Raw genomic sequence first — 21,499 nt, 5'->3', positions numbered from 1 at the left:
TGGAAGGCAAAAGACTAAACCAGATGCAATAGTGACTCAACCAGATTACCTTTAACATTGTATAACAATTCAAAACCACAGCATTTCAACTACTATTACCTTTCACGGAGGCGGTCCTTGTACAGTTGTATAGAATGGCTAGTTCCCCGAACGTGGTCCACATGGGGATGCATGATATCAATTTCTCCCCTTGAAACACCTCTACTCGGCCCTCTATCAAGTAGAATTAAAACAAAAACAAAAACCACAAATAATAAAAATCTGCCTGGATTCCAAAATTTAAAAAAATAAAGTACATAAATCACACAGTTATTATATCTATGATTCTCATTTTAATAAAGTGGTTAAGAATGTAGACTGAAACCAGCTCTGCCACATACCATTAACTGTTCACCTTGAGAGAGTTACCCTCTTTCTTTGAGGATCCTTGTCCATAATGGGAAAAATAATATTTACTTCATGCACTTGTTGAGATATAAACAACTTAATGTAGGTAGGCTAGCATATAGTAAATGCCATATGAGTGTTAGCTATTGTGAATATTATCATTGTTACAATGTTCTTTCTCTGAAGCAGTGGATGGCAAGTGTTTTCTTTAAATTCATTCTAATCTATGAAGCAATTTCTCTTGTACAAGAAACACAAATTACTGTATGTCTTGGAAACACACCACAGCTGTCCACACTATCATAACTGAGAAGTACACTGGCCTCAGAGTCAGACTACCTGGCTCTGACTAGTCATTGGCTGTGTCCTTGAGTAAGTCACTTTACTATGTCTCAGTAGTTGTCTAGCCCCTCACTCAGTGAAATGAATTAATAAATGGAAGTCACTAAGAAGAGTGCTTGAAAAAGACCACAAGCTGGAAAAAGAATATTTTTGCAAAAGACACATCTTATAAAGGACTATTGTAAAAAATATGAAAGAACTTAAAATTCAGCATTAAGAAAACAAGTAAAATGGGCCAAAGACCTTGACACTCACCAAAGAAGATATATAGATTGCACACAAGCATATGAACAGCTGATCCACATCAAATGTTATCAGGGAAATGTAAATTAAAATGACAATGAGGTATCACTACATACATATTAGAATGGCCAAATTCCAGAAAAAAAATGACAACATCAAATGCTGACAAGGATGTGGAGCAACAGGAACTCTCATTCATTGTTGGTGAGAATGCAAAAGGGTTAAGCCCCTTCGGAAGACAGTTGGGTGGTTTCTTAACAAAACTAGATATACTTTTACCATGCAATCCAACAATCATGCTCCTTGGTATTTTTATCCAAAAGAACTGAAAATTTATGACCACACAAAAACCTGCACACAGATTTTTATGGCAGCTTTATTCTTAATTGCCAAAACTTGGAAGCAACCCAGATACCCTTCCATGGGTGAATGAATAACTGAACTGTGGTGCATCCAGATAATAGCATGTTATTCAGTGCTAAAACAAAATGAACTATTAAGCCATGAAAAAACATGGAGGAATCTTAAATGCATATTACCAAGTGAAAGCCACCAATTCCAACTGTATCACATTCTGGAAAAGGGAAAACTATGGAGAAAATGAGAAGATCAGTGGTTGTCAGGGCTAAGTGAGGGGAAATGAATGAGCAGAGAACAGAGGATCGTTAGGGCAATGAAAATGTTCTCTAAAATATTATAATGAACAATACATGTCATTATACATTTGTCTAAACCTATAGAATGAACAACAAAAAGAGTGAATCTTAAGGTAAACTATGAAATTGGGTGATTAAGATATGTCAATATAGGTCCCTTCTTGGGAAAAGAGTAAAAATAATTTTTAAAAGTATGTACCACTCTGGTTAGTAATATGGATAATAGGGGAGGCTATGGATGTGTGGGGGCAGAGGACAAATGGGAAATATCTCCTCTCAATTTTGTTATAAAACAAAAATGACTCTAAAAATGATGTCTTATAAAGAAAAAGTGTAGAAGAAAAGTGTTTGAAACTGATCTTTATTTAGACAAAGGTTGGAGGAAGGGAGAGGCAGTACTTCAGGTACCTCCTCACCATTTTTTTTTAACCCTGGAAATTCTACGCTCCTTTCCCTTTGAAGAAATGCAAATAAAACCTAACATAACTAAAATAATTTGCAAAAGAACCTATATTCTTAGTGGGGTTATTCTACTTGAAGAATTCCCTTCTCCTAATTCATCACTAAGGAGATCTGGTGGTCTCTGTTCATCTACTCATTCTACAAATCCTATGTTGGCACTTATGTACTACCAGGAACTGGTCCAGGTGCCAGAAACAGAGTGGACAAAACAGAAAAGATACTGATTCTGATAGAACTTATATTCTAGTAACAAATAAACTCTGCTTAGGCTCCAAAGCCTACAAATTGGATATAAAAAATTTAATAAGTTCTCATTACAACTAAATTCCATTCCACTGAAACCACTTAATGGTACTGCCAAATTGGTACCATAGATTTTAACACATTTCATTTTTATACTAAGGTTATGTCTCATTGGACTTGAGCAATACTGACAATATATGGACTATCAAAAGTTAAAGCTAAACATCATTTATTATTTGCTATTCATGCTGTATCTTATAAAGGGCAGATTTTTAATTAACAAATTAATTTGCTCAATCAATTGAATCAGACAATTGAGTCCTTAGATAACACGTAATTAATTCAAATAAGAAACTGTTTCATTTTCATTTCCATGTGTGCTATAGCCCTGATTTGAATGGCTATATGGATGCTGTGTTCTGTTCAAACTCCTCTCTCCCTGAGCCTTTCATCAGAGTTACTGGCAAGGAACAAGATGGGCAGACATGAGTTTCTCATCCTTTTCTAGCAGGTTCCGTAAATACTTACTGACTTAATGACCTAATTTTTCTCTCCAGAATATTTTAGTGTTGCTAAAGTAGAAGCAAAATGGCCAAGAAAAAAAATGGAAAGAGGGAAAAACTGCTCTGGATCACCTGTCCCCCAAAACATGAAGGCTGAATAAATTAAGACTATAATTTACTTCTTAGGTAAAATAATTACTTAGAGTGACTGCAGAATTTTAAGGGTACCTACAAAATTGTAGATGGCAAATAATAAATCAATAGTCATGAGACTGGGTTGTTTAAAGAATCAAAGTATTTGAAACCAATCTTTCACATACTATAAATAGAATAATACATGTTTATTAATTTGTTTGTATAGGCAACATCTGCCCCACACTTAAGACCCCAAGTAAACAAGAATTATAAAAGCATAGCTGAAGAAGTGGCAAGATCACTGAGTTATCACTTGTTCATTAGAACATGCCAAACTTAGAGACTATGAAAAGTGACTTAGTCAACTAAACATCATCCATCACATTACTATTAACTCCAATTTTATTGATCTGTAATTTTAGCTAATATCCAGCCTATACCTTTATTCTGGTATTTTTGTTGAGATGTGTCTAAATGTGCTTATATTGTGTTTGTATAACCTTATATTATGTTCATATAAGTTTAAGTGAGTTTATAATAAAAGTAATTTAAAAATAAGAAAAATTTTAAAGCATTGCTTGGATTGCCATGAACTGTAATGAAAAATAGAAGGCCACGGCACATCCCAGGTTACCATTCTGTCTGGATAAACCAATTTAGCTTCCCTCCCTAAAACTGAAAAAGTTGGGGCAATTCAGAATTTGACAGAGTGTTCAATATCCATAAACCCTACTCAAATAATTTCTTGCTTCTATATCTAAAAAAAAGTTTGTGTATGCCACTATAAGACACGCATTTAATATGCATTTGAGAAATGAATCCTTTAATGTTCAAGTAATCATATATGAAGGAAACCATTAAATGGCTCTAAAACTACCAGTTGTAATTTCAAGGCATTCCATTTGATTCGTTGACAAAATAATTGTGTGTTTTCCTGGTACACCTAAAAAAATGTCAACAATAGTATTTTTAATGGAAACAGCTTTTTGTAGTAATTGAATGAGTGACACTGTGATTAAAATATGGACTTGAATCAGATCACCTAAGTTTGCATCCTACCTCCACCACTTAGGAGCTGTGTGGCCTTGGATAAGTTACTTAACCTCTCTGTGACAGAGTCAACATTAGTAACCTGGAGATACGGGCAACATCAGTAACCAGTAACAGAACTGATGAGAAGATGAATGAGATTTCTCTGTTCAGTGCTCAACAGGATGATTGACATACAGAAAGCATTCAGTAAATACTCTTATCATCATCACAATAGATCAACAATGTTACTATTTCATGATCTCAATCTGTTACATTTTCTGCAAACACAGCAAACTGTTTTTGCATTTTTATAAATGTTTGCAAAAATCAAAAGACAATAGGCAAAATATTTGTGATACAATAACTGGAAAAATCTGTGAAACCCACCTGCCAACACAAAGATGTGGTTTCCTGGTTCTCCTTGCTTAATAATGTAACTCCCCTGCTGGTAGTTTCTTCCATACATGCATTCCACCATGTCTTTGATCTGCTGAGGATCCAGTCTCTTCAAAAACTGATTTTTATTGAGAGCATCTGTAATGAGCTTCTTCTCACTGGTGTAAATAAAAAGAGATGTTAGTTACAATGAAGGAAAACCATGTTTTGCTGTTTAGATTCATTTCATTTTGAATGTGGATATAACTCTCTAAGTACTTACAAATTTTCCAGCAGGACAAATTTGTTTTCTAGCCCAACCAACACTTGACCCTTATAACTGCTATTCTTTACATGTAAAATCTTTAAAATTTTTTTGAATATTTTTCTGGTAATCATGATTACACCAAATTTATTATCACTCCTAATTATCTTCATCACAAATGTAGCACCTCTCAAGATCGCTAGATGCATTGCTAATGGACACATGACTTTTGGGATGGAAAGCAAATCTGGTTGGTAGATAGGTGGTATATTTAAAATACAACAACATAGTTCATTCATTGATGAACTGTGCATAGGTATGCATACTGCCTCTGGTACTAGTTCTTTTCCATCTTATTTAATCCTCACCACTATCCTGTGAGATAATTACTATTCCTATTTTATGAATAAGTAGACTAAGAGGTAAGAAGCAACTTATTCCCTCTAGGATTTAAATCTAAGTCTGTGGGTCTGAAGTCTGTGCTGATTTCATTCCATCCACTGCCTCTTCTGAGCTGGAGAAGTCAGATCCCTTGGGACTTGTTAGGTTTGAGCAGACATAAAGAGGTGGTGGTAGTAGTCTGGGTTTGCCTAAGTTTTGCCTCTTAGCATGTCTAGACTAGACAACCTACGTTTTAAATCTCACAGCCTTTTCATATCCAAAATCCAAGGCCCACTAGTTGATAATCCTAGAATGCTCTTTCTTTTAGAAAAGAGTAGCTACAAATAAATTATCCAACCGTCATTACCAAAATTTAAAATGTTTTAATTAGCATACGTTATATGTATATGTAGATATCATAGAATTTATGAACTAGAAAAAAAAACACGTTGGCTTGTGGACTAAGTCAGAATCTTTGTACAAAACATTTGTTCTCACTCAACCTCAGTGTGATTTTTGTAAATAGGGGAGGGTTTTTTTTTTTTCCAGTATTTTTCATTCAAACTCTCTCCCATCACTAGTTTTACTGTTTAAAAACTTGCAATCATTTTCTACACAGAAAGTTCTCAAACATGAGGTAAACTGTCATGGAATTAGACACTCCCTTCATGACTACATCCATCAGCTCAGCAGGCTGCCTGAAGGAAACACAAGAGAAATGGCTTCTTCCCCTCAGTGACTCCATCATCCTCAACCATCCAAACTCTTTGAGTACCTTGAGAACTTCTTTCTTCCTTCATCGAATCTATCAGCAAATCTTGTCAATTCTCTCTAAAACACCCCTTTTATCAATTTTTGCTTCTATTTTCAAGGATGTCACCACAGTACAAAAAAAAAAAATCTTTAACAGCTTCTGTTTGGGTATTTCATTCCTAGCCTCATTCCCCTACAGTCCATCTTATACCATGATATCAGATTAATCCTGCCAAAAAACTGACTTCACCCTGATCTAATTCTTCCTTCATCCACTAAAACCAACAACTCATTCAATTAATAAACATTGAGAAAATACCCCCAAAGCCCCAGCTTTCATGGGCCTTTCATGCCAGAGTACCATTCCAGCAAATGTTTCCTCAATGCTAACATATCCCACTTTCCAAAATATGTTCCAAGAAGTACTGGTCCTTTATAAGCAAATGTATGCTGAGTTTAAACAATTTTTGGATTTCATAATGCATGACTTTAAAGGTTCAAATAAATCTTGCAGTAAACAAGTCTGTTTAATGTTTCCCAAAGCTCAGTGTCTTTTTTATTTATGTTTCTTTCTTTTCTTTTTTGGAGGGGGTGCTTAACTTCCATTAACATACCATGGAAGTATAGTTGGCCTGTGAACAACATGGGTTTGAACTGTATGGGTCCACTTACATGCAGATTTCCCCCCATAAACATTATAAATGTAAGTATTTTCTCTTCCTTATAGTTTTTCTTAATAACATTTTCTTTTCTCTAGCTTACTTTATAGCAATAAAACAGTATGTAATGCATATGCCAAATATGTTTTGTTATCAGGAAGGCTTCCGATCAACAGCAGCCTCCTAGTAGTTAAGTTTTCGGGGAGTCACACATTATATCCTGGTTTTTTACTATGCAGGGGAGTCGGTGCCCCTAACCCCTGTGTCGTTCAAGTGATTTTTAACCATCTCACTAAATACAAGGTCAATAAGCAAATTCAATCGTGCTTCTATATCCCAGCATCAAACAATTCAAAATGAAATTTTAGAAATGGCTATCATTTTATAAAATATTAAAGACATCAATTATATCAGATTATATCTACCAAAACATGTAAGATCTCTATACTGGAAAGTAGAACATATTAATAAAACCTAACTAAATGGAGACATCTGCTCCAGTTATGAATGAGAAGACTAAATTTTTTATGATGTAAATCTATTCCAATTAATCAGGCTCAATGATATCCTAATCAATATTTTTTTAATTTATAAAAATTGACAAGCTGATTCTAGAATTCTTACAGTTATAAGGATGCCCAAGAACAGGCATAACGATTTTAAAAACAATAACAAAATTGGAAGATATAAAGTAGTAGATATCAAAAATTATTAATCAAAATAAGAGATATACTCTTAGCATAAGGATGGATAAAAATACTTTTGGAACTGAACAGAAAGTTCAGAAACTCAAACAAATATACATATATATGGGGAAAAGCGCACATCAGTGTAAAATACATACTTTAAAAAGTGCTCACCCTTGTTAATTATTAAGGAAAAGCAAAGCAAAGCCAAAATAAGATACCACAATATACCCACCAGAATGGCTAAAATGAGAAAGACTGACAATGCCAAATGCCAGCAAGAATGTAGAGTAACTTAATACTCATACATTGCTGGTGATAGTATATATTTGTTTGACCATTTTGGAAAACGATTTGCCAATTTATATTAAATGTGAACTCAGATAAAGTGTACCAGCCACCATTTCCACCCTAGGTATATATCCATCACAAATCATAATAATGTACCAAAAGACTTGTGCAAAAATGGTCATGGCAGCTTTATTCAAAATTGCTAAACGTGACAAACAACCAAATGCCCATCAATAGCAAATTAATAAATTGTGGTATAGTCAAGAAACACACACTACATAACGAAGATAATTAATGAACCACTGCTATGACAAAATGTAAGTGAATCTCGTAAACAACGGAAGCCAAACTCTGTAGAGTACATACTTTCTAGTTCCATTAAAATAGAATTCTAAAATAGGCAAAAGCTAATCTCTGGTAACACTGGCACAGATAGTGACTCGCCTTGTGGAGATAATGGGTAGGGGTTGGGAGGGAGCAAAAGGGGCTTTTGACAGCTGGCAATGTTCTATTTCCTGACCTGTCGGTGGTTACATGGGTGTATTCACTCCATGATTTATGTTCTTCAATAAAAATTTCACTAAGAAATAAAATATGTGTATGACTTTGGAGTCAGAAAGTCCCAGGTTAAAACCCAGCTGGCTGCCCCACACTTCCCAGCTATAATATTGGTCAGGTCACTTAACCTTTCTTTGTTGTTGTTAATTCTTACCAAAGGATATTTTTCCTTTGATTTTTAGAGAGTGGATGGGAGGGGGAAGAGACAGAGAGAGAGAAACATCAAGGTGAGAAAGACACATTGATTGGCGAACTGGCATCCCGACCGGGGCCGGGATCATGCCTGCCACCGAGGTACGTGCCCTTGACTGGAATAAAATCAAACCCGAGACCCTTCAGCTTAATTTAAAATTGCTAAACATTTTGGCTCTATCCACTGAGCCAAACCGGCTAGGGCTCACTTAACTTTTCTGAATCTCAGATTTCTCCTACGTGAATAGAGCATGGTGATCATAATTATAGAAATATTATGCACATTAACTAAGGTCAGGTACCAGTAAGTAATTAATAAATGGCAGCGATAATAATAGTTGATGGTGGAAGTAGTAATAATTTCCTGTGGGACGGGAAAAGTTCTGAAACCATGGAGAAACAAAGAGGCACTGTCAAGCCCCTCTGCTCAGTTCAAAGTTCCTCCAATAGGACTGGATCTCCAATGCGTGCCCATTACTGGCAGCAAAGGTAATCCTTTTACAATCCTTTTATACCCCCGATGTACGTAATCGACATTCTTTGAAGCCATAAATGCTTGTCCTCTAAATTGCTTCAGGAAGTTTAATTTATCAAAGTCCACTGACAGTTCTCGTTATGCTGGGCCCTCAATCTTCCTTCTCAGGCCCTGAGTATTAGAGGCCTGTGTTCTCGTTATTTGTTTTTGTTGGGTCATGGCATGCAGCTTGCAGACTTCTTTGCATAAGGCTTAGTGCAAAGCAGGGTCCAGCACCTCTTATCTATCTGGGATTCCTTGTGAGCACAGAGGCCAAGGTAACTTGACTTGGGTGACATTTCATAGCTTTATTACATATGCCCCAGAAATCATATTGTAAATCATACCTGTCAAGGGCACAACATCTGGAACTGAACTACTAGGGTCTGATTCCTAATTCTGCCATTACTAATGGTGGAACCCCGTGCAAGTCACTTAATCTTGAGTTTTCTCAGCTGTAAAATGATAATAACAGTCCATGAGTCACTGGATTTCTATGAGAATTAGATTAGTTAACAATATGAAGCACTAAGAATGGCGCCTGGCATGTAAAATATGTTACATAAAGGACAGCTATTCTGGTTTAGGTCAGCAAGTTACCAGCAATTTAAAAAAACTTCCAGTTAGAACAGCTCTAAAAACTCTATTCTTGCCCTAGCCGGTTTGGGTCAGTGGATAGAGTGCTGGCCTGCGGACCAAAGGGTCCTGAGTTCGATTCCAGTCAGGGGCACATACCTTGGTTGCAGGCTCCTCCCTGGGCCAGGCCCTGGTCTGGGCTCGTGCAGGAGGCAACTGTGTGTTTCTCTCGCATTGATGATTCTCTCTGACTTACCCTCTCTCTTCCACTCTCGCTAAAAATCAGTGGAAAAATATTCTTAGATGAGGATTAACAAAAAACAAACAAACAAAAAAACCCTATTCTTGACACCTGCCTTTATTTACGGAGACTCCTTCACAGTGTTGGTAAAACTCCTGCCAGTCCAGCCCACTGCCCGGCCAGCGTCCCTCCATGCCCAAGGTACCCCAGGCCCACAACTGTGCCAGGCTACTTTGACTCCCTGCCATCCATTCCTCCTTCAAAACCCAGCTCAAGGTCATCTCTTTGATGGAGGTTTCTCTGATCCCACTAAACCAAGGATGCTCCCTCCTTCCTTTGTACACCTTAGAAGATTCATCACACAAGACTGCAATAAATTTTAATTTCCCCCCAAAAAAAACTGTGATCTTTAAGAGCGTGACCATGCTTTCTTCATCCTCTTAATACCAAAAATCTAGAATTGTCTGGCATGTAGTAGGAACTCAACAAAATTAATGCTAAAGGACCTGCAAATTTTTTCTCCTAGTTTAAAAATCATGGGTACAGAGACAAGAGTGGAGGTGGGACTGTCGGTCACCTAGGAAACAAGGCACAGATAATAAGCAGGATAAGCATCTATTTCCTTTTCCCAAAAAACGTGTTGAGTGATAAACAAACAAGAAAAACACACACCTAATGAATGCACAAGTTTATAATTTGAGAAACTAGCAGAGAAAGATGAGGTCATTCCCTGGGTAATCAGAAAATGAGCATGACATTCTCCTGTCAACTCTCTTGCCCTATTGCCCATTAATTAAGTGTGGTTGTAATTTAATCATGTTTACTGTTCCTTCGTGCTTACAACAAACATTTCTCTTCCCCTTTCATAAATGTATGCAGATGATACTATTCCCATGAGCACCGACGAGCAGAGTTTAATAATAAAATGCTGAAAACCACCAAAACATACAAGGAAGTTAATCTGACACACACAATGATATGCATAACCATCATTGTGCTGTATGGTAATTAGGCAGAAATGGCAAATAGTTTCCTTAAATGCCTGTAAGGAGTATTGCTCTCCAACCCTCAAACTGGATATTTCTGGATTCAACTGCAGGGAAACCTGTTCCTCTAACAAAATGCTTCTCAATGGTCGCTGCATATTAGACTCATCATGAGGGCTTCTATAAATCCTGATGTCCAGGGCCCTGACCGCAACCCAAATTAATCAGACTCCCTGGGGGCTGGACCCAAAAATCAGAATTTTTTTTAATACTGGTCAGGTGCCCATAGTGTCCACTTGAGGTTAAGAATTACAGCTGTTGCCCTGACTGGTTTGGCTCAGTGGATAGAGCATCGGCCTGTGGACTGAAGGGTCCCAGGTTCGATTCCAGTCAAGGGCATATACCTTGGTTTCGGGCACACCCCCAGTAGGGGGTGTGTAGAAGACAGCTGATTGATGTTTCTAACTCCCTATCTCTCTCCCTTCCTCTCTGTAAAAAGTCAATAAAATATATTTTTAAAAGAATTACAGCTGTAAACAATAAAATACGAGGGAGTTTGAAGCTGTCCTTTCCCTCCGTATTTCTACAGCACTGGGAAGGAACATACCTCTACTGAAGACTCATCAAGAAATCAACTACTATTAAGTAATTAGCAATAACTGATTAATTAACAATAATCAATGTTTGTCACAAGACTTTGTCATACCTCACTCTTCTTTGAAGATTACTAATAAATACAGAAAAGAGAAAAATATTACTGTCCTCTCTCTCCTACCAGCATCCTGTATGAATAGCCTAGCACTTGGGGGTGTGCTATCCAGTCAGCCCCAGGACTCTGGGCTTTTATTTTAATTGTGGTAAAATATACATACCAGAAACTATATCATTTTAATCATTTTTAAGTGCACAGTTCAGTGGCATTGAGTATATTCTCATTTTGCAACTATTGCCCTCATCCATCTCCAGAACTTCTTCATCTTCCCAAACTAAATGTCCATACCCATTAAATGATAACTCCCTGCTCCCCTCTGCCTCCCAGCCCCTGGAAACCTCCATTCTACTTCACACGTCTATAAATTTGACTGTTCCGGGTACCTCATCTAAGTGGAAAAATACAATATTTGTCTTTTTGAGTCTGGCTTGTTTCACTTAGCATAATGTCTTCAAAGTTCATTAATGTTGTAGCATGAAACAGGAAGGAATTTCCTTCCTTTTTAAGGCTAAATCATATCTCACTGTATGTATATACTGTATTTTGTTTATCCATTCTTTCACCTTTTGGTTATTGTAAATGATGCTGCTATAAACATGTGTGTTTAAGACTCTGGACTTTTTATGTATGGCATGACAAAGAATCTTAGCCAGCAATCTCACATCAGAGAAGCCAAAGGGCATGGTGTACAGAATTCTCAGAAAGCCCCTCTGTAGTCATGCCCTTCTATCATTCCCTCCCCTTGAGTGGGGATGGAATCTGTGACTTGCTTCTCATCAATAGAATACAGAAATGATATTGGGAGGCTCACTCAGTGTATTACATAAGACTTCATCTTAGCCAACTGTAAATCGATTCTCTAGCTGGCCGTAAAAAATTAAGCACCATATTGTGAGAGGGCCTGCAAGAGGGACCAGAGTAGGAAACTGAGCAGCCTCTAGGAGCCAAGGGTAGCCCCAGCTGACAATCAGCAAGAAACTGGTGACCTTAGTCCTACAACCACAAGGAACTGAATATTGCCAACAATCATGTGAGCTTAGAGAACAATCTCTTCTAGAAAGCTCTAGAAAGGAACACAGTTAATTAACACCTTCACTGCAGTCTTGTGAAATCCTGAGCAGATGACCTAAATAGACATGCCTAGACTCTGGACCCATGGAAATGCTGAGATAACAAATATGTATCATTGTAAGCTGCTAAATTTGTAGTAACTTATTATGAAGCAATAGAAAACTAATATGCTTGGGTTTTTCTGAATTTCTATTCCTAAGAAAGAACTGTAAATACTATTGCCTTAACCTGCGTCTCATCTGGAGAAAAATAACTGGAAACTATGCAGATCTTTTTTTCTTATTTCCCTGAGCTTGATCTATAAACCCCCAAAAAACCATCAAAACTGATCCTTGAAATTTACCAATTAAAATTAGTTTGGCATGACAAATAAATATTCCTAGAAGGATTAAAAGGAATTTGGGAGTTCCTTATCACTCGCACTTTAGAATGAATTATATATAAGATGTATAATTCCCAGCTGTAGATCTCAAAAAAACTGATAAGTAAGACTATGCTGAAAGTTCTACAACAAATACTTCTAAGGGGGAGTCAGCATAAAGGAAAGGAAACAAATTATTTTAAAACTACAGGCCTGGTGCACAAAATTCATGCACTGGGGTGGTGGGGGGGGGTCCCTCAGCTCGGCCTGCACCTTCTCGTAGTCCGGGACCCCTCGAGAGATGTCCACCTGCTGGCTTAGGCCCGCTCCCCATTAGAATCGGGCCTAAGCTAGCAGTCAGACATACCTCACTCCTTGCTGCCCACCTGCTCCCTACTCCTTACTGCTCAGCTCGCTGCTCCTTAGCGCTGCCGTAGAGGTGGGAGAGGCTCCTACCACAGCCGCTGTGCTCGCCAGCTGTGAGCCAGGCTTCTGGCTGAGCAGCGCTGTCCCTGTGGGAGCACACTGACCACCAGGGGGCAGCTCCTGAGTTGAGCGTCTGCTCCCTGGTGGTCAGTGTGCATCATAGTGACCGGTCATTCTGGTCATTCTGCCATAACAGTCACTTAGGCTTTTATTATATAGATGAGACTTTAAAGAAAGGAAATAGCTTTGGTCAAAGGATAAAAATTTCAAGAAATGTATCTTTCACATAGGAGGTACTTTCAGAGTCTAAAAACTGAAAAGCATTATTCCTGGCTTCAGATCTTTCCCCCCTTCTTGAGAATTTTATTGCAGGTTAAACCCTAGAAGAGTCAGGTGACATGAGCTGAGCTGCCTAGGCTTCCAGAACCCTGGAAACACTGCACCACTTACTAGGAGGCAAAGGCCAGTGACAATGCTTCCTTCTGATTGGACAAGCAAAGAGGAAAAGGCCACTGTCTTCCCAACTACACTGTTTCGACGGCACTCTTTCCTGGAATCTAGCAGGGAACTGACATGAAATGCTTGTGAGCATGTAGACTGTTGACTACTCAAAACAACAGGTCTTCGCATCCCCAGTGTTTTCTGAGGCTTAATAATTAAACATTTTCCTAACACCTGACAACTGGCGAGCTGGAAGATTTGAGGATAAAGTGAGGAGCAAAGGGTGGCTATAAACCAAGCAGAAGGTAATTTGAGAGGTTGAGAGGGGGCTAGGGTGAGGGCGCAGAATGAGGGGAGCCCAGGGGCCTTTGGGTCCTAGTGAGAAAGAAGAAAAGACAGGGCAGGAAGTGAGAGGGGCTGGGTGCCAGGACTCAGAAAGTCTACACAAAGCCTATTTCACTTCAAGATGTCAAGGCAGCTGCCACCAAATTTCAGGCAGGTTCTTCAACTTCTCCTTGCTCCCTACCTCTCCCCCAACTCCAAGGGGGAGCTAGTCACACTGTTGGCAGCACCACCCATATGAGTTGTGTGCACTGAGGTACAGAACACACTTTGACATCAGCCTACTCAGATTGGAAACGTGGTTCAAGAAACTACCACAGCCCTAGCCGGCTTGGCTCAGTGGATAGAGCGTCAGCCTGCGGACTGAAGGGTCCCAGGTTCGATTTTGGCCAAGGGCATATGCCTGGGTTGCGGGCTCGATCTGCAGTGGGGGGTGTGCAGGAGGCAGCCGAACAATGATTCTCTCTCATCATTGATGTTTCTATCTTTCTCTCCTTCTCCCTTCCTCTCTGAAATCAATAAAGAAATATATTTTTAAAAAAGAAAAACTACCACAGCATGACGGTGAGCAAGCTGTTTGACTCTAAGCTCTCATTTCACCTTTGGTACAACAGAAAAGCAACACCCTCCTCATTAGACAATGAGCCAGTTCCCAGCCTCCATGAGATGATGTAATGAAAACAACAGACATCTAGCAGTTAACCCCGAACTTGATTTTCTCACCCCATGCCGCAGTAGCTAGCTAGTTCTGACCTTGATGTCTACATGCACATTATTGCTATGAAACATAACTTTCCATTTTCAAACACCCGGACCACTTCCCTCAGACACTCAGCTACCTTCACCCACAGCTTCTGGCTATCGAATCACCACACAATTGGACTTTTCTCTTCTTCCTTCCTTATGTATCTTTATTTCTTTGCTTTGCTGAAGACTCAGGTTAAGGCAATAGTATCAATAAGCATACGTATGAATTTTTTAACTGTCCAACTGATAATTAAGTGTTTGTCTATGCACTTTTAAAGTTTTCACTAACCTATCTATGTAAAACCTACATCTAGAACCTCTCAGATAGCCACATCTAAGTCACTATTGCATGGAAGGAAAAAAAAAGTTTATTTCTCTCTTGCCCCCAGCAAAAGTTTTCCCTATTGCAAACTTATACCAGGGCAACACTTTCTGGAAGCATAATTTTCAGGGAGAAATAACAACAGCAGGAAGATGTTTGTAATCACATCAAAAAAATTACAAATATATCTATTTCCAATTATATATTTAATTTTTCCAAGTCTTTCCAGCTAAAATGTGAAGAGTTCTCTACTTTTCAACTTGGAAAAGTGGTATACAGGAGTTGTTAGAAGAGACTTTAGATAGTAGGTTTTAATTCTGGTTCCAACATTAAAAATATCAAAATATAAAAGTCTCACCTTAGGCAAGTTAATCAATTCTGCATGCCTCAGTTTCTCACATATAAAATGGGGGTGGTAATAATATCTACCTTATAGGTTTGTTGTAAGGATGATACGATCCAATATTTATGAAGTGCTCAGAGTGGTGCCTGGCACAGAACTAGTGATAAATAAATATTATTATTATAACTACTACTATTTTCCATAACACTCCTGTTCAATAAAGGAGCTACCTTTCTATAATGCACATTCAAATGCTCAGCACCACTTTAGAAAGGAAGCACGAATAATAACAAACACACTCTTCCACACTCTGCTTCTGTGACTTATTTTAAAAGATGACTCACTGGCATTTTCTGCTCTTACCTATTCTGTTCCTGGGGTGGGAGCGACAAAGGAAAAGCATTGCCCTTCTGAAACAGAGTCAGCATCTGAAGTCAGATGGCAAGTCTTCATTTTCTTTCCTTTCCCAAAGAACAATAGTTTCAAATGATAATTCAAGTGTTCTCAGGGAAAAGGCAGACCAGCAACTTGCCAGATGTCTCTGATTAATTTGCCTGTGTTCCAGCAGACAGTCAACATAAGCTCCTAATTTTGCTCTGCTGGTGGTGAAGCTTGCTAAACGATGTCTACATAAACAGAAAATGTCATTTCAGTAAAACGGCTGACCTCTGGATACATGGTTGTCTTGGCCTCAAGGCAGACTCAGACATGAACAAAAATGCTATCTGAACTTTCTCCCCTTCCTCTGCCATGGATGGTCAGTTCTCAGACCCTCCATATGTATCACAGTGTGTGCTATCCGATGGATCAAACCCATTCTCTGTGTTCTTTTCACAACATTCTGAGCTTTGAGGACCCAACACTCGGTGAACATTGATGCACTGTTAGGGTTAGGGTTAGGGTAAGCTCTGTTCAGCTCTGCTTGGAAGAAGCCAGGAAGCATGATCATCCTTCCTACCAATCCATAGAGCATGTCAAAATAAAGCAGACTGGTGCCCAGAGTGGCCTGACTTGAGGCCTTAGAGCTTTGTGGGAAGTCTAGGAACATTGGGATTGTAAAGGGGAAGACCTGGTTTCAAAGTCAAGAATCTTGGATTCTAATCTTAGCTCTGCAATTCCCCTGCACCTGCTTCCTCACTTCTCCAGTAAGTGGGGTAGCCTGAAACAATCTCTAAGGTTCTAGCTCTAAAGTCCCCTATGTTCACCACAATAAATTTCAGTCAGAGATCACACTGGTAAATTGTAGTGCTCTGACTCATCATGGGTTATGATACTTCGGGAAGGCGGAGTGCCTGTCATAGAAATGGGCCTCATGCCCACATAGTTGCACCCTTTTGAAGATCTGCCATGGTCAGTGGGAACAAAGCCAAAGCACTACAAACTCCTATCACACTGAAGGTTTAATGCAGCTTAAGAGTGATTCCACCTTGTGCCCACCTCGGTCTGACAGGCACGCACTCATTTTCTGTGGCTTTGTCCTAAAACCAAACACAGGTCTTATTTTGTCTATAGAGTTTTCCCAAACTTCACTAGGTCATTGTTTTCATCTCAGGGAATAGTGGTTATGGTAAAAAATAAAAAATAAACAAAAACCACCAACAACAACAAAAAACACACATAATATAAAAGTGCAATATCCAATACAGTAGCCATTAGACACATGTGGCTATTTACTGGTAATCTTTAAATTAATTAAAATTAAAAATTGGATTCCTCAGTGACCCTGGCCACATACTTCCAGTGCTCAACAGCCACATTTTGCCATTGGCTTCCATACTGGACAATATAGGTTACAGAACATTTCCAGCACTTCCAAAGTTCTACTGGACAACACTGAGTAATTCTAGAACCTGCTCTTAAAAAGTTGACCGTTGAATTTTGCAAGAGACAGATTTCAAGGGTTGCCTAATGGCAGTAGAGGACACAAATTCCTCCATATAACGAAAGCAAGGAGAAGTAACTATGTATACAGTTTGAGCGACCCCTTCGGGACCTACAAGTACACTGGATGGGTAGAGGACAACACAGCTGGCGTGAGCAGGCTGCCTGGCAGTTGGTGAGATTGACTGGCCATTTATAATACATTTGAGCAGGGGCTCAGCCGTGGCATGGGTTGTAGGATTTCTGGTGAATTACTGAATCTGAATCCTCAAATTGCAAGTCTACCATTTCCCCAAAGGTTATTCTCTGGTTTCTGTCAGTACTTCCTATCTCCCTACTCTTGTGGGTTGCAGGAGAGCTGAGTCTCCCCTCTCTTTCTTGCTCACTGTTAAGTATTCATCAGAGACATCCTTTTAGAGAAAAAGACTAGAAAGCCTCTCTAGCTTTCAGATGCAGAGGGGAGGAGAGACTTTATCCAAAACGTAGTGGAGTTCAGGGAGCCGTGGCTCAGAGATTGAGCATCGAATTATGAACTAGGAAGACATGGTTGTCCCTTCAAGAAGGACATAAGTCAGGGCGCATGCGGGCTGGATCTCCAGTGTGGGGCGTGCAGGAGGCAGCCGATCAATGATTCTCTCTCATCACTGATGTTTCTATCTCTCTCTCCCTCTCCCTTCCTCTCTGAAATCAATAAAAATATATATAGTTTTAAAATGTAGTGGACACATATTAGTAAAAATGAATTTTGTCATAAATTCAGCCAGGAAAGTTTATAAAAGTTGAACAAATAAAGCATGTGAACCTAACAATAACTGAAGGAACAATTTTGATGGATATCTTAAATACTCTATTATCTAACAGCACTGCTGGGACACGTAGCCAAACCAATGGATACTGACATCATCCCTTTATCAGTGAATGATGCGCCCATCTTTTTAAATGATCTAACTTCTAGAAAATTGTTTCTTACACAATTGTTCATAGGCTGTATAAAAGATATATAAAAATATCCAAAGTTTACTCTAAAACTGAAACTGTTTGAAAATGGAAAATGAATTTCAATATTAAGCACTTTAAAAAAAATGGAAAATTTGATTATGTCACCTGTGTTTAGTCAGTTATTCCAGAGATAGAGAGATATTTTGTAAGAAAAACTGAGGCACAAACTTCACACATGAGATACAAATCAGTCAACAAAAAAAGAGTGGCTCCCATATTCTAATTAACTTCCAATTTAGAACCACAAGGCTCTATAAAAGCACATGGGGAATATTAATGCATGAATGATCTAGTTTGGTTTCCTGAGGACTTAATCATTAAATAATCAATGAGCCTGTTTCTTCATCATGACCTCAACACAGATTTATACCCATCTGGCTTGCTTTGATGATGAGGAGAATCATGGCTAAACCTTATTAAAGAGGTATAATGTCTTCGCTCTTCTGTGTCCCACTCACTATATAGACAGGTGGTTCGGCCCAGAAATAGACTGTGCATAACTGCTGATTTTCTTTGCCTGGTTATAACAAAGAATTACAAAGAAATATATTTATCCCGAATTGTTCAGTTGCCTAACACCAGGAGAATGGTGTTTTGCTTCAAGAAGGACATAAGTCTTTGGAACAAAATAATTGAACATAATCTTTGTTCAAGAGAAGAAATCTGGTGGAATATGTAGGGAGAGGGTGAAAGAAGACGAATTACTTCAAATTCTCCCACACTTCTCCCAGATATACAAGCTCATTGCTATCTGAAAGATTTCTTTGTGTGTGGGTAAATAATATATTGTGCTTATGTACTAGTATATATATATAGTAATAGTAATAATACATAATATTTAATATTGCCAAATGTGCATATATCTCTGACATATCAGAAGAGAATACTGGATGATATTCGATTTTTGCAAAACAAGCATAAGTTTGTAAAATTTATAATTTCTGAATTTGCACCATTAAAATTAAGTAATTATTAAAGGGAATAAATAAGACCTTTCTAAACTAACTATAATTAAAAATCTTGGCTTAAAAACACTGCTGAACTATCAGATTTCTTTCAGCCTTAGAAAAATATAACTAATAATCCAGCATGATTTGTTTCATTAGCAAATATGTAACAATCATTCACTATGTGTCAAGTAGAGTCAACAAATTGATGAATTTAACCTGCCTTTATATCTGTTGTCAAAATTAATCATTTATTCATTTAAGTCAGATGTTTTATCTTGATTTATATTACTTGTGTCAGTGAATAAATTAAAATTTGTTTTAATATCACAAATCTTGCATTTTTCAAGAGAGATCCAGGCTCAGCCAAGACATTATCAAGGCAAAAGATCTAATTTCAACTAATAAATACTCACTTAAAAATAATTCAGAAAGAAGACCCTAACTCATGATGTTTCTAGTCAATCTTTCCTGGTTAGGAAACTCAAACTTGAACCAGAAAAGAAATGTATACACACACACACACACACACACACACACACACACCTATACACATACAAAATACACATATAATAATGATGTGGTACATAGTTACATGTTCCTTTAAAAAATCCTTATCTTTAAAATTAATTCTAGCTTTTAATTGTTCCCTCTGCCTGAAACGTCCTTTCCACCTTGATTATGTTTCTTTTTCTCCTTTGGGTCTCAGTTAAAGGTCACCTCCTCAGCCAGGCCAACAGGGAAATCCCAATTCTGTTGCCCCTTTACCCTTCTCTTCCCCTAACCCCAGATACCACCAACTATACCCATCATATCATTTATCCCAATTAATCATTAGACAATGTTTACTTGTTTCCATGTATACTATCTCTTGCTGAGAAAGGCTCTATGTCTATTTGTTCACTGATGTCTATTTAGCATCTAACAGTGGCTGGATGAAAGTAGCATAGTGCTCAATCTGAACTACGGGTGAATGAATGACTTCATCCAGTTCTGAAGCTCCAGCTTATTCCATTTTCATAACATTTGCATACTAAGTGCTAGTTAGTGGTTTTGCTATACATATTCATAATTCACTGTAATTTGTGTACACTTTTAAGTCCACTCCTATAGAAAGAGAGAAGGGTAGATGTCCTAAAACTACCTTCTCACTCCCATAGGGTTGTCAAGATAATGGAAATGAGTTTCGTAAACTCAGTTTTTCAGTTGTACATATCACGAATCGACGTCCAAGCACAATTCATTCTTTAAGAAAAGTTCTCCTTAAAGAGAGACCCTATTGCAAAGCAAGACCATTTTAGAAGTCTCTTTATCCCCAAATCTGAAAGGGTAATAATGCTCTTTACCACTGACAAGGCTTAACGAATATCACTCTAGTGTTTCATGATATTAAGGCTATCCGAGTCACAGGAGCGTGGGAACTTCTTACCTGGAGTCCTTTCTGACTCTTGCTTTCTCAAAGGAAAATTCAGGGGGTTTGTGGAGGTCATAGGTTCGGGTTGTTGGCTCGGCAGACACCCCAGCCTTTGCTCCCCTCCTGCTGTGGAGAGAGACCAGCCCCGAGGTCTTCCGGTGCACCTCCAGAGGCACCCTGTCTGGAGAGGCCTGAAGCAGGCTGCCCCCCTGGATGTGCACCACATCCTGCAGCTTGTTCAGCTGGATGCACTTGTTCTGCAGCTCCTCCGTGAGCTCCGCAATGGCCACGGTCTGCTTCGACAGCTGCTCCCGCAGTTCCTTCAAATGGTACTCCCGCTCCTGGATCTCGGCATCCTTCCTCCTCAGCTCTCTCTCCAGCTCTGTCACCTTGCTCCGCAGGGCATTGTAGGTGAGGTTCCCGGAGTGGCTATCTGGATGCTTGGGATGTTTGGGTTTCACCGAACCATTTCCCATTTTGCTCAAGGACCTGAGAGAGGGCACAGAATTGGGAATTACCCAGTGGAGTTTCACGTCCTAACAGCCCCCTCACCACTCCTCTTATTCCCATCTGTTTCATAAATAGAAGCATAGATGTCATCATTGTTTGATAAATACTAAATTCCCTCATGCTTCCAGAAGGAAAGTCATTGATCCATTCCTTTTATCCCTCCAGGAGGAGGAGTGGACATTTGGTTTCATTGTACCCTGTCCGTTTGCTGGCACAAGTATCACACCTGAGCCTTTTGCACAAAAGGCCTGTGTTCTCTTTGGTCATTCTCTCCGGACAGCTGTCAAAAGCATCGCAACAGAGCTGCGATTTGGATGTAAGCACAGCAGAGATAAAACACTCAGGAGCAGCTACAGCAGCGGAGGCTGGGGAATGTCACAAGTCTCACAGCTCCCTGCGAGGCTACACTAAGGAACCCTCCCTGCATTTAGAAGATAGCACATCTGAATTCCAGGGCAGGAAGAGGCAGAGCTGGTGTGGCTTTATTAGCACTTTTCTCCTGC

General features: G+C 38.8%; 1 protein-coding gene across 2 annotated transcripts in view; it reads right to left on the bottom strand.

Moving 5' to 3' along the window:
• PRKG2 (protein kinase cGMP-dependent 2) overlaps positions 1–20,962 on the bottom strand; it is a 76,931-nt gene extending 55,969 nt beyond the window's left edge. For both annotated transcript variants that reach the window (XM_008143629.3, XM_054723385.1), the window contains exons 1-3: positions 20,502–20,962; positions 4,391–4,557; positions 100–213 (exon numbers count right to left, since the gene is read on the bottom strand). In XM_008143629.3, the coding sequence (XP_008141851.1) occupies positions 100–213; positions 4,391–4,557; positions 20,502–20,962 (742 nt within the window). The remainder of the gene's footprint in view (positions 1–99; positions 214–4,390; positions 4,558–20,501) is intronic.
• Positions 20,963–21,499: the final 537 nt, after the last annotated feature.

Source organism: Eptesicus fuscus, chromosome 2, assembly GCF_027574615.1.
Source record: "Eptesicus fuscus isolate TK198812 chromosome 2, DD_ASM_mEF_20220401, whole genome shotgun sequence".
Lineage (NCBI taxonomy): Eukaryota > Metazoa > Chordata > Mammalia > Chiroptera > Vespertilionidae > Eptesicus > Eptesicus fuscus.
Note: the sequence above shows the minus strand (reverse complement) of the source record. Positions and strands in the feature narration are given on the sequence as shown.